The 14,283-nt window shown below is 34.4% G+C and overlaps 1 protein-coding gene across 12 annotated transcripts in view; it reads left to right on the top strand.

Moving 5' to 3' along the window:
• ATP10B (ATPase phospholipid transporting 10B (putative)) overlaps positions 1-14,283 on the top strand; it is a 296,022-nt gene that overhangs the window by 195,636 nt on the left and 86,103 nt on the right. For all 12 annotated transcript variants that reach the window (XM_074291992.1, XM_074291982.1, XM_074291989.1 and 9 more), the window contains one exon: positions 9,936-10,021. In XM_074291992.1, the coding sequence (XP_074148093.1) occupies positions 9,936-10,021 (86 nt within the window). The remainder of the gene's footprint in view (positions 1-9,935; positions 10,022-14,283) is intronic.

The following is a 14,283-nucleotide window of genomic DNA, read 5'->3' as shown; positions in this document are numbered from 1 at the left end:
TCCTATAAGCATCTCAAACTCAACATGTTCTAGAACTCATTATCTTTCCCCTTAAATCTTCCCCCTCTTCCCTAGTATTAGCAAGAGTACCATCATCCTCCCAGTTACCTAGGATCACAAACAATGCCAACTTCAAAACCTTATTCATACTCACTTCAAATATCTAGTCTTTTGTCATCATGTCATTTTTATTTTCACAAAATCTCTTAGATGCTCCTAGTTCTAGTTTGGCTCTAACTTAGGACAATTCCTTAATAGTTTAGGTTCAATATCAACAAAATGAGACACTTATCAACCACTCAATAGTTAGCAAAAGAGATTTATTTAGCCATAGCAAAAGAGGGATACTCAACAAGGTTATACAAACAGGATATTTTTAGTTGATCCAAGAGAGAAAAACTCCCCTGTCTAAGTAGCCCATGGTGACCTACCAGCCAAGCATTTGAGAATTTCTTGAGTTCTTGATGTCATCTTTGTTCACAAACAATGAAGAGATATAATTAATAGACTTTTTTATTATCCTGCTCTTTTTATTATCCTGAACTAACCAAGTGTGAAGAAAGGTTTTAAGTAAAAAAAAAACAAAAAACAAAAAACAAAAAACACTAGCCTTATGTGGGAAGGAAAGGAGTTATTGCTCCTACCACAGATCCTCTTCTCTCCATTCATACAACCATTACTCTGTTTCTGTGACTGAAACACATAATAAATGTTTATTGACTCTATTACAACCTGAATGGCATACTCAGTGAGAACTAGGTTAACTCCTAGATTAGGGCACTCAACAATCATGATAGTATTCCTGTAATTTCCATAGAAAGAATCTGAATCAGAGAAAAAAAAAAGAATTTCATCTTTGAATAAAATTTCAGAATCTGATCAAATCTAAAAAGTAGTCTTCTACTTTTTGCTGGAAGATCTCCAAATGGAGGAACACACTTGACCTTTCAAGTCAGTTCATTCATATTTGGATAGCTCTAATTGTTATAAAGATTTTCTGAACATGAAGCACAAACTTTAAACTTTTTAAAACTTCAGAACATCATTCCTGGTTCTGCCCTCCGAAACCAAAGGGTATAATTGTAATACAACTCTCCCATATGGCATTTCATCACGTGACAGAAGGTAACTTTCATGTCCCCTCCCACTTCTAGTTTTTTCTTCCCTAGGTTAAATATCCTCATCCATTTCCTTCTCCAGGTCAATTTATAGAGGATGTAACTGAGGCAAACAAGTTAAAGTGATTTGCCCAGGTGTGAAGTTGGATTTGAACTCAGGTCTTCTTGACTCCAGGTCCAATGCTCTAACTACTGTGCAACTTTGCTTCCTTAATGATGGCACTGCCCCATCCTTATTCAAGGAAGTTCTCTCCTAATGTAATCCCTGATTATATTATGTTCTTTGACTGTCATCACTACAGTTGACTCACATATAATCTGGTATAATAAACCAAATATCATTCTCAGATCTTATCATCAACAAAAAACCACTCTTCTATTTGTATCTTATGCAAGAGCTATCCTATAGAGCAGGAGAAAATATTCATGTCCTATTTTGTGCTTCATTTGATGTTAATATAGAAGCATTGTTAAATATAGTATTTATTGGAGACTATTGCATAATATTAATATATGCATAAGAGACTCCTCATGGAGCCTTGAAGATTCTTCTTTGCTCTAGTGAATCAAATCTTTTTTTTTTCCTTTTTAGGAATCAGCAAATAGTAAAGAAGCCTATATTCTACATAGCTGCACATTAATTATTTGACAAAGGACATGATATATAATTGAATATCATTTGTAAAAGTATTCTATTCATTTTTTTCATATTTTTATCAAGAATACTATATAAGTTTATATTAAGATCACCCTCATAAAAATGCTTCTAAAAACTAGATTATAAATATTTTGTGTTCATAATCATTGATTTCTTCTCACTTACTTTTTTATTATAGCTTTTTATTTACAAGATATATGCATAGTTAATTTTTCAGCCTTGACAATTGCAAAACCTTTTGTTCCGACTTTTCCCCTCCTTCCCCCCACCTCTTCCCCCAGATGGCAGGTTGACCAATACATGTTAAATATGTTAAAGAATAAAATAAGTTAAATATAATATATGTATACATGTCCAAAGTTATTTTGCTGTACAAAAAAATCAGACTTTAAAATAGTGTACAATTAGCTTGTGAAGGAAATCAAAAATGCAGGCAGACAAAAATAGCGGGATTGGGAATTCTATGTAGTGGTTCATAGTCATCTCCCAGAGTTCTTTTGCTGGGTGTAGCTGGTTCAGTTCATTACTGCTCTATTGGAACTGATTTATTCCTCATTGTTGAAGAGGGCCATGTCCATCAGAATTGGTCATCATATAATATTGTTGTTGAAGTACGTAATGATCTTCTGGTCCTGCTCATTTCACTCATCATCATTTCATGTAAGTCTCTCCAGGCCTTTCTGAAATCATCCTGTTGGTCATTTGTTATAGAATAATAATATTCCATAACATTCACATACCATAATTTATTCAGCCATTCTTCAATTGATGGGCATCCCCTCAGTTTCCAGTTTCTGGCCATTACAAAAAAAGCTGCCACAAACATTATGGCACATACAAGTCCCTTTCCTTTCTTTAGAATCTCTTTGGAATATAAGCTCAGTAGCACCGCTGGGTCAAAGGCTATGCACAGTTTGATAACTTTTTGAGCATAGTTCCAAATTGCTCTCCAGAATGGCTGGATGTATTCACAATTCCACCAACAATGTGTCAGTGTCCTAGCTTTCTTACATCCCCTCCAACATTCTGCATTATCTTTCTCTGTCATTCTAGCCAATCTGACAGGTGTGTAGTGGTATCTCAGAGTTGTCTTAATTTGTATTTCTCTGATTAATAATGACTTGGAGTATCTTTTTCATGTGGCTAGAAATAGTTTCAATTTCTTCATCTGAGAATTGTCTGTTCGTATCCTTTGACCATTTATCAATTGGAGAATGGCTTGATTTCTTATAAATTAGAGTCAATATCCTTGGTGTTTGGTTGATCTAATACAGTCATTCTTCTCAATTTGTGCTTTTTAAGTCTTCTCAATTCGTGCTTTTTAAGTCATATTTCTACTTCAGTGTATATCTCTTTGGAGACTCAGGTGTTAAAATCCAAAAGGAGTTGATATTTTTGTCATTGTTGAATGGAAATAAATATAAGAATGTTGATGAATTTGTTTTGTTTTACATTTTTGTTGTTATTCTGCCATTTTCATTTAAGAATACTCGAGGGTTGATGCTGCTCATTTGGGTCTCATGTCAAGCTTTCTTTATACTTAATTTTGCTTCTCCTGTTTTTACTCCCTTTACTATTTTTACTTCTTATTTTATTGAGATGCTGCTGCTAGTAATCTTTCACCTTCCTCCTTCATAAAACAGATTTATATCCACAATCATTGTTTCCTTTCATAAGATCAAAGGTTGGATGATTAAGGCAGTGTCTGAGCTCTTTTGATTTCCTTATGGGAACTGCTGTATATCAGATGAACTCTTCCAAGAAGTAATGATAAATGATACCCAATAGCCTTGTCTTTTTTTCCATTTCCCACAATTCAACTTCAATAACTCAGTGGAATAGTTCAGTATTAAGCTATTGTAATTGTTCACAGTGTTTTCTTTCTCATCATTATCCTCTTTTTAAAATTTGATTTTCATTCTTTTGCTGTAACTAGTTGAGTTTCTAATTGCATGTAACTGATTCTGATATTCTCTTATATCAATAAACATCACATCCTGTCTGATAATACAGAGTCATTTCAATTGCTTTTTTTATTTAATAAACAACAGGTATTTACCATGTTTCATCTGACTCTTCTGAAATACCCATGCCTCATAGCCATGATACTTCAGAATAAGCTACAATTCTTTGACTTCTTCCATTTCTCTGACTGAATCCATATTTTACAATGTACTTTACTTTTTACCATGTAGAAGAACATGTCAGATATGAGTAGGCTCCCACATATCACCAAGAAGAAATTACAATAAATCAAGATAGAGAATGTCATAAAAGAGTTTGAGTGAAAAAAGAAAATGGTGTGGCCACACAGCAAGAGTTAAGGATAACCCAGTCAGTATGACTTTTGCTACCCTTGATATATCAAAGGAAAGTTAGTAAAGCTCCCAGTATGTTGGATGGTCCCCCTGTAGAGGGAGGTCTTGGATGACAGCTGGACAAGATTGACAGCCTAGGATGACTCGTTATCTGCACCATTTGAAGAAATTTACAGTAATGACATTATCCATCCATTTGAGCATGACTACTTTTCACCATTATCCTCTGATCTACAATACCCATTGAAATCACCAAATCTCAAAATGTTAACTTTGTTTGGAGGAACATGGTATATTTTCACAGATTTTTTTTATTTCTTTATCCTTTGCAATAATTTTGAAGTATAAGCTGCAATTATCTTTTTTGGTTTTCTCATGATCACTACAAGGTACCCAATTCAGTAGTAGTTTTTCTTATTGTTCCAGGGCACTTCAGTAGCTTATTCCACTAACTTCTTTGTTTAACATTTAGTAGGCATTCATGACATTATTTTAAGTTCTGGGAAATATGAAGAGAGGGGAAAAAACAGTCCCTGCCCTTTACATTCTAAAGGGCAACACAATATGAAAGTGATTAGACATGTACAAGATATATACAGACATTAAGTAACCTCAAAAAGGAGCAAAATCTGTGAACTTACTTTCTATTTAGTATTGACTTTTTTTTGTCTTCTGGATTCAATACTGGCATTTTTTAATTCTTCCAATAGTGTATCAATACTAGTCATTAGACCACAATTGTATTCATGTTTATAGTTGGTCTAAAATAACAGACAAAATTCTCACATTTTACAGTATTTAGTCATGTTCATTCATATTTATAGATGGCCTAAAAAACTTAATAATTCTTAATACTCTCTGCCATCTTTTCCATTAATTCCATACTGCCCATACAAAAACATAAGAGTAATAGAACACTGGGAGTGATTTTTTTTTCTTTTGATTCATGATTCACCATGGCCAAAAAATTCATCACTTAGTGAACTTTTTTGTTTTTAACTAGGTTGGACTTCAAACAGCAAACTCAGCCTGGACAAAGCCACATTCAAAACATTTCCAAAATGGTAGAATTTTCTATAATTTACACTGCCCATTTCATAGTATTTGAATGCCCAGAGTCACTTCCATGCCAGGAGACTAAGACTTGGTAGAATCCATTATTCTTCATTTCTTCATTAGGATTGAATGTCTTTATAGTATTTCACATCTAACCCTTAGCATATCATATTCATAACATCAGTGTAAAGTCCTTCTCAATAAAACATTTATTGCAGTCAAGCAGCCTTGGTAGATTTTAGACTATTTGACAGACCACCACTTGGCAAGGTCAATTTTATGAGTAGGAGTTAACTGTGCAATATGATGAAAGTAAAACTGGAAAAGTCTGCCTACAAAGGTCTCCCACCTCCCCCTCCTATAATTATTATCTTAATATTACATTTTGAAATAGAAGATGTTGCCTTTAGGTGATCATGGCATAATCACTTCAGGGCAAAGTTGGGAAGGCAATGAAACTAAATAGATGAGAGTTAAGTTTTACTGTACTCCATTTCAAAAGAAAGCCTTAGATTTTGTTCTCACTTTCCCAAAGGGAAAAGTTTTAGACCAGAAAATAGTATTTCTTAATATTTCTTAGCAAACTAAAAATAATGTTTTTAATATGTTTCTACTTGTGTACACTGGCCAGCTCCTAAATAGTATATAAAAGATAATCTCAGAGAAGGACCAGAAAAAGGCTTCCTGCAAAAAAATTAAAGTTGCTCTTTTGAAATAAGCTAAGCAGTCTAGGAGATAACAGTGACAGGATCAGAGCATTCCAGGAATGAGAGTTAGCCAGTATAAAACACAGGGAGCTGGAATGCCATGTTTGAGAAAAAGCAAATAGGTCAATCTAGCTGATCATCGCGTATTTAAAAAGGAGGAAAGTGTACAAACTCTGAAAAGGTAAGCAGGGGCCAGGTAAGGAACAGGTATACATACAAAATGGAGGAGTTGATATTGATCCAGGAGGTAATAAAGAAACAATGAACATTGAGCAGGGACATGACATAGATATAGACTTTAGAAAAATCACTTTGACAACTACATGGACAGTGGAATGAGAAGAGCCTTGGAAAGAGAAGAGAAACTAATTAGAAGGTGATTGCAATAGTCCAAATGAGCAATGATGAAGATTTGAATAAGGGTGGTGAAAAGAAAGACATGTTATAAAGGTAAAAAGTATAAAATTTGGCAAGTGATCATTGAAACTTCAGAGAACTGATGATGAAGCATACCTTCTTCCCTCACAGCAAAAAGAAGGTGTGCTCTCAAAACAGAATGGAGTATATATTATCAGATGTGGCCATTTTGTCCATATATTTGCTTGATTATAATTCTTTTTTCACAATAAAGGCTTCTATGGCAAGCATGAGGGTAGGAAAAAAGGGAATCCTTGAAAAACAAACATGATTTTTTAAAAGAACATTGATAGAAAGGAAACCACTACCCTTATCCAACCCTTCACCATTTGTCATCTGAATGATTTCAGTCACCTTCTGACTAGTTTACCTTCCTCAAGGCTCTCCATGGTCTTCTTATTCACTGCCAAGGTGATTTTTCTAAAGAATAGGTCTGACTGTGTCATGCCCTGGTTCAAAGGTTCAATATCCATTGGTGTCTTATTACCTCCTCCAGGAAGGAAGGAAGAAAGGGAGGGAGGGAGGAAGGGAGAAGGAGAGGAAGGAGAGGAAGGAGAGGAAGGAAGGAAGGGAGGAAGGAAGGAAGGAAGGAAGGGAGGAAGGGAGGAAGGGAGGAAGGGAGGAAGGGAGGAAGGAAGGAAGGAAGGAAGGAAGGAAGGAAGGAAGGAAGGAAGGAAGGAAGGAAGGAAGGAAGGAAGGAAGGAAGGAAGGAAGGAAGGAAGGAAGGAAGGAAGGAAGGAAGGAAGGAAGGAAAATACATTGTTAATTTCCCAGTTTTGCCCACAATGGTCTATTATCCTGTGATAGAAGGAGAAAACAAAGATCTTAGAGAAAGGTGGCCTAAGCTGCTAACCCTGCCAAGGAGTCCTGGGTAACCTTCAGCAAGTCACTTCACATGTCTCTATCTACTTCAATGTCTTCATTAGGAAATGCAAATTTCAAAATCCCTTCTATGAACATTCTATGAAACCCAGAGATTAAAATTAAGGACAGAGGGATTTATTATGAAAGAACACTGTTCATTGGATCCCACTACTCAAGTACCATTCACATTTGAGGAAAGTTTTGATTTCCAAATCCTGAATTGAAGCAAATGGCACAAAAGCAGGTGAAACAAGTGTCCTGATCAATGGCAAGAAAAGGGATGACAAATTATAGAATTATTTGTCACCATTTCAAAGCTTAGCAATTTCTTTTTCCTGAAAGAATTAATACAAATGGGAAAATTATGCTATTTGTAGAAGTTGGTTGAGGAGTGATTTATTTCAGGCAAGATGAATGTGTCCACTTATTTTTGGTGCTGAGCAAACGGGACAAAAATATGTCCTCAAACCAATTTTTGAAGACAAATTTACTAGAAGAGCATAGAATCCTAGAAGGGAAAGATGGAGGAAAACAAGGAGTTTTGAGGTAGCAACAATGACTATGTGTCTGCTATGATGAGGGGTAGTAAAAAAGCTCTTTTGGGATGTAGCTAATTAGATACTAAACTCAGTGGTTTCTTCTCTGCAATAAGAGTATAATTGTGAGCATTCTCTAAATGTTGATGCACTATCTAATACACCATTGCTACAAATCTTTTGAATAATATATTTGTGACTTGTTTTTAAGTTAAGTTGCTGGATTGTTTGTTTGTTTTTGCATAAAAATAATCAGTCAGAAAGTATCTATTAGTATCTTCTGCATTCCAGGCAATATGCTAATTGCTAGGGATACAAAGAAAAGAAAAAAAAAAAAAAAATAGTCCCAACCTTCAAGGATCTTACAATCTAATTATCATTTGTATCAAGTTTACAACTTACAAAACCTCCTCACCTCATCTACAAAATGGGAAAGATATCAGCACTAAACTTTCAGAAGGATTATAAGGATGATATAAGGATGAAACAAAATAATATTTATGAAGCACTTTGCAAACTTTAAAGTACTATATAAATTTTAGTGTTTTTTTTTGTGACCATACCATGCATAAAACATCTCTACCACCACTTTATATAGGTATAACAACTTTCAGAGTGCTTTCAGATTCTATCATTTTATTTTTATCCTCACAATAAAAACTTCAATGGCTGCCTATTATCTCTATGACAAAATGTAAACTCCTTATCATGGGGCATTTAAGGTACTACCTATACAGTATGGCTTCAACTTACTTTTCCAAACTTATTTCACCTGACTCCCTTCCCACAGCCTCCATTCCAGCCAAACTGGAACTGTTTATAATTGTTCCACCAACTGAAAATGTCTTTCCTATCTCAGTCCATTTCTACAAGCCTGTGTTGGAATTCATATGCTCTCTCTTTATGACAATTGGTATTTTTGAAATATTTGAAGTTGGAATTATAAAATTATAAAACTCCAATCTTAACTCACTTATGCTAATAAATAAGTATAATCAATAAGCAATGACAGCTTGAATTATCCTGTCCTGTCTATTGTTTTGACTCCTTCTGACCCTGTACTAAATATGAAAATGATCTTGGCTCCTGATTCGATGAAGCTCCATACCAACATCCATTTCAAGGTTCCCCATCATAGATTCAGATCCTCACCCAATATCTGATTCTAATTAGGAACTTCTCTATCCAAGTCTGGTATCAGCAAACAACATAGGGCATTTCATTATCATATCTAGGTGTGGTTCAGAATGTCACCTCCCATATCTTAAATGGATTACCTGTTTTCAAAAAACCTCTTCTTTATGGTATAAAACTTCTTTATGGTATAAAAACTTCTTTATGGTATAAAACATATATATATATATATGTATATGTATATGTATATGTATATGTATATGTATATAAAATTATTTCCATCACATGTGACTCTGGCTCTGTATGGCCAAATCTCTGATCTGTTGGCATTGTCATAATGTATATGTTTCTGTGTTTCTGTGAGTATGTCCGTGCACATTTGTTTTTGCCTGCTTTCTGTGGTAACATAACTCATGTTTCCCAAGTTTCACTTGTTTTTGTAAATCATCAAACTTGGATTTTGCTCTGACTCAAGCCATGAGAACAAATAAAGCTCACTTCATCTTCACCTGTCAGAATCCTTCCATACTTCAAGGCTAAACTGTCATCTCCTCAATATAACCTCCCTCACTCAGGGTAACAATCTCTCCCTCAAATTTTTCTGGAAGTCATTGAATGATTCTCCCCTTTGCCTCTATCAATGCATGCCTTATATTAGTTACATACATGCCTTATTCCCATCCAGTTGCATGCAGGCTCTTTGAAGGCAGTCTTTTTAAAAAATCTTCTTATCCCCACTGCCTCAGCACAAACTCTTCCTGCCTCCTACAATTGTCTATTTCCTATTATATCATATTATCCTAAAAAATGATGTGGGGTGTGGAGGATCTAAAGAGATATAAGCCCCAACAAGCAGCAGGGTAGGTCTCAGGCTAGACAATCCCTATTGTATACTTTGCTCCACTCTCAAGTACACTTTGGTGATTTGGGTTGCTTTTCTCTCCCTTAATGAGGATTTAACTTTTTCTTTCACTGTATTACAACTCTCAGATGATGACAAAGAAGGGATTACCCCTTGCTGGGCTGCTAATTTGGAACAGTTCTAATAGCGATTAGCTTGTCTGATGATCCTATTAAAAACTGAGTCCATCCAATGAGATAAACTCATGGTATAATCTTTCTTACAGGAGCCTCGGTTTGAACCAGAACTCTTTCAGAACAAGATTGTGTGTGAGAAACCCAACAATAACCTCAGTAAATTCAAAGGTTATATGTAAGTAACCAAAACAGCTCTGTACTTTTTACCAGTGTTCCTTGTTTGTCTTTACAACTCTCGGGTTGGAATATTTTCTTGAAATGACTTGATAGAGGGGCAGCTAGGTGGCACAGTGGAGAGAGCACCAGCCCTGAAGTCAGGAGGACCTAAGTTCAAATCTGGTCTCAGACACTTAACATTTCCTAGCTGTGTGACCCTGGGCAAGTCACTTAGCCCCAATTGCCTCAGAAAAAAAAAAAAAGACTTGATAGACATTTGTGGTTCAGAGTACCCACAGTTCATTCTACCACATGGAAGAAAATTGAACATTGAAAAAGCCTGCCTGCTACTCTGACAGTTTTATAATTCATTTAACAATGTTGTGTTGTGGAAAGAATCTTGAATGTGGAGTCAAAAGATCTGTGTTCTCAACCCAGCTCCATCACTAGCTAATCCTGTGACCTGAGCCATGTCACTTAGTTCACCTGCCTCCAGTTTCCTCGTCTATCAAATAGGGTTCATACAGTAACTCACATTTTGAGTTCACATTTCAATGACTCTTTCAGGCTAACAAATTGTTTTCCTCACAACAGCCCTGTAAGGCAGGTATTACAAGTGGTTAGAATAAACTTTTGACAGATGAAGAAACTAAGGTGGAGAGGTAAAACAATTTGCCCAGGCTTGAAATTCAAAACTGTTATAATAAGTTCAATACCCTATCTAATGCACCAATATTGTATCTCTGATACACATTTAAAAAAAAATCAAAAACCTACAAATGTAAAGTATCACAGTGTTATAATTTAATACTTCAATGGATCTATGATCTCTTTAGCTCCTCCATTTCATTTCAATTCAACAAATATCTCTCTGCAAATCATTCAGATGGCTGTGTATTTTGGCCTTCTCATTTTATGTCATTCTTGTCTATATCCTTCTATAAATCTTGCATATTTGTCATTTTCCAGATCATATGGAATTCTTTCAGTACCAGTAGAACGCAGATTATTCAGTTTGTTGTCAGAAAGTGACATCTAATTTTTCAAGGGTCATCTAGCTGATTCTCTTCCTCCTATTCAATTCTAAGCTCAGATAATATCTTATCTGCAATGGCTGTCCAAGTCAGATATACTGATAAACTAACCCAGTGGGCTGGACCTCCAACTTCTTTTTATAGCCTAAAACAAATAAATTCTTCACCCATTTGGTTTTTCCTGTATAAATCATTAAATCTATCTATTTTGAATGGCCAAGGACCTCATTGAGGTAGCCCTTTAATTATTCCAAGTGCTGATGCAGTCAGAACTATATCATCCCCAAACAGAAGCTTCTGAAGTTAACCTTCAACAGGAAATCCTTCTTCCATTTGTACTTTATGCAGGGGATCATCTGTGATGATAGTAGATAACTTTGTTGAGCATAGATCTCCCTGTTTTTCTGCCTCACTTGACATTGATAATCAAAGATTTATTGAACAAAGCTATTTCAATGGAAGCATTTATCAAAAACTCATATGTGATTTTAACATTCATAGGAGACACTGGATACATTTTGATCTATTGAGTTAAAGTTTGTTTTTTATAAACATCACTCAGTAAAAACAATACAGTCTTTATTCTCTTAACATTTCAATATTTTTATTATGAAGATGTGGTCTTTCTTAGAAAACCAATTGCAAAATCCTTCCTGTTCCCTTATCATATCTTCATCAAAGATACTTTATGTACCTATGTAAATCATAGGATCATTGTTCTAGAGTTAGAATAGGCTACATTCAAAGATCATCTAGTCCAATCTGCTCATTCTTCTAATTAGTTTCATAAAAATGTCATACAGATGAAAAAATAGATATCCATATACAGTAATTGTTTATATCTTCTTGGTCACAATTTCATAGAAATAAACTTTTTATGATTTTTCCAGTCATTTGAAATCTTCCACCTTCTATTATATATTTTGAAATTTGATTCCCTTTACATTTTCAAAATGGTGACACCTCAAGAATAAAGTTCTTTTTTTTTTTTTTTTTTTTTTGGTATGAATCCTCTTTTTTATTTGCTTGTTTTTTAATAGCTTTTTACAAACAAAACATATGCATGGGTAATTTTTCAACATTGATCCTTGCAAAACCTTCTGTTCTAGCCTTTCCCCTTTTTCCTCCCACCCCCTCCCTAGATGGCAGGTAGTCCAATACATGTTAAATATGTTAAAGTATATGTTAAATACAATATATGTATACATATTTTATACAGTTATCTTGCTGCACAAGAAAAATCGGATTTGGAAAGAAGGTAAAAATAACCTGAGAAGGAAAACAAAAATCCAAGCACACAATAACAGAAGGAGTGAAAATGCTATGTTGTGGGCCACACTCATTTCCCATAGTTCTTTCACTGAGTGTTGCTGGTTTTCTTTATTACTGAACAATTGGAACTAAGTTGGTTCATCTCATTGTTGAAGAGAGCCACTTCCATCAGAATACATCTTCATACAGTATTGTTTTTGGAGTGTATAATGATCTCTTGGTTCTGCTCATTTCACTCAGCATCAGTTCATGTAAGTCTCTCCAGGTCTCTCTGTATTCATCCTGCTGTTTTTCTAGAACAATAATATTCCATAACATTCATATACCAAAATTTATTCAGCCATTCTCCAACTGATGGGCATTCATTCAATTTCCTGTTTCTAGCCACTACAAAAGGGCTGCCACAAACATTTTTGCACATGTGGGTCCCTTTCCCTTCTTTAAGGATTCTTTGGGATATAAGCCCAGTAGTACCACTGCTGGATCAAAGGGTATGCACAATTTGATAACTTTTTGAGCATCGTTCCAGATTGCTCTCCAGAATGGTTGGCTTCTTTCACAACTCCACCAACAATGTATTAGTGTCCCAGTTTTCCCACATTTCCTCCAACATTTGTTATTATATTTTCTTGTCATCTTAGCTAATCTGAAAGGTGTGTAGTGGTATCTCAGAGTTGTCTTAATTTGCATTTCTCTGATCAGTAATGATTTGGAGTATCTTTTCATATGACTAGAAATAGTTTCAATTTCATCTGAAAATTGTCTGTTCATGTCCTTTGATTATTTATCAATTCTAGAATGACTTGATTAGAATAAAGTTCTTTATGACTTTCTGACTTAATTTCCTTTGAGTTTTATTTCTTCTTCATATAATATATTGTAAATTGTTAACAGGCAAATAAAACTTTATTAAATTTGTATGAAAACTAAATTTATTATAAGACAAATGAATTTACATGTAGAACCCAAAAAGTTCATAATCCATACAAAATTTTGCATATTTATGACAGTAAATAAAAGGAGGAAAGACCAGAAATCTGTACCTAAAAGTAAGTCTTAGGAGGAGGAAAAGTGCAGAACAAGTGGGAAAAGGACAAGACCCTTCCCAAAGGAGAGGAACAAGATATTGACAAAAGTAGTATTCTTTTCCCCTGGGAATTCTAGACTTTGAAGATAGAATAAACTGTTTATCTACAAGGTCCCAGATGCACAAAAAGTTTCTCATTTAAGAGAATACTGGCTGGCTCCTGTCTTGACTCCCAAGGATATAGAGTCCAGTTTGGGATGCAGACAACTAATTATGTTGGGAGAAGAGGGAGGATTGTCCTTAACACATTCAGGGCCTCCTGAATACCCAATGTTCAGTGTTTTTGGAAAATATGTCTACTCAAAAAGATAAATTAAAAGAACCCCTTTAGTATTTTAAACAGAACAGAGATTAAAGATCATGGTGAATACTGATAAGTGTGTATATATATATATATATATATATATATATATATATATATATATATATATATATATATATATATATGAAATATATACTTATCAATAAAATGTATCTATTTCATTTTTTTCTATTTGTTTCCACCACTTTGCACCTTCAACTTCATCTATAAATGTTTTTGGGTTTTTATCCTGTGCTTTTAGCAAACTCCTTTTTTCTTTTATACTTTCATTCCTTTGTGAGGTCACAATACTTGTGATCTTACTCCAATCTCCTTATTTTACAAATTAAGTTTCTATTCAAAACCTTGTCTCCCCTTGGCTGCCATTTCTATTTGGCAAAGAGATCTAATGTTTTCTGGATAAACTAGTTTCTGGTAATTGTGTTATATCAGTTAAAGATTTTAGAGAAATTTTAATAATCAAAGTCAAAACCAGTTCCTTTATCTATTTTCTGCTTTTCTGTTGATTTGATTAGTTCCTGATTGTATGCAATGTCTTTTCTTCATCATTATTTTTTTTCTTATTT

This window comes from Sminthopsis crassicaudata, chromosome 2, assembly GCF_048593235.1.
Source record: "Sminthopsis crassicaudata isolate SCR6 chromosome 2, ASM4859323v1, whole genome shotgun sequence".
In the NCBI taxonomy this organism is placed as follows: Eukaryota; Metazoa; Chordata; class Mammalia; order Dasyuromorphia; family Dasyuridae; genus Sminthopsis; species Sminthopsis crassicaudata.
This window is presented reverse-complemented; position numbering and strand designations above follow the sequence as displayed.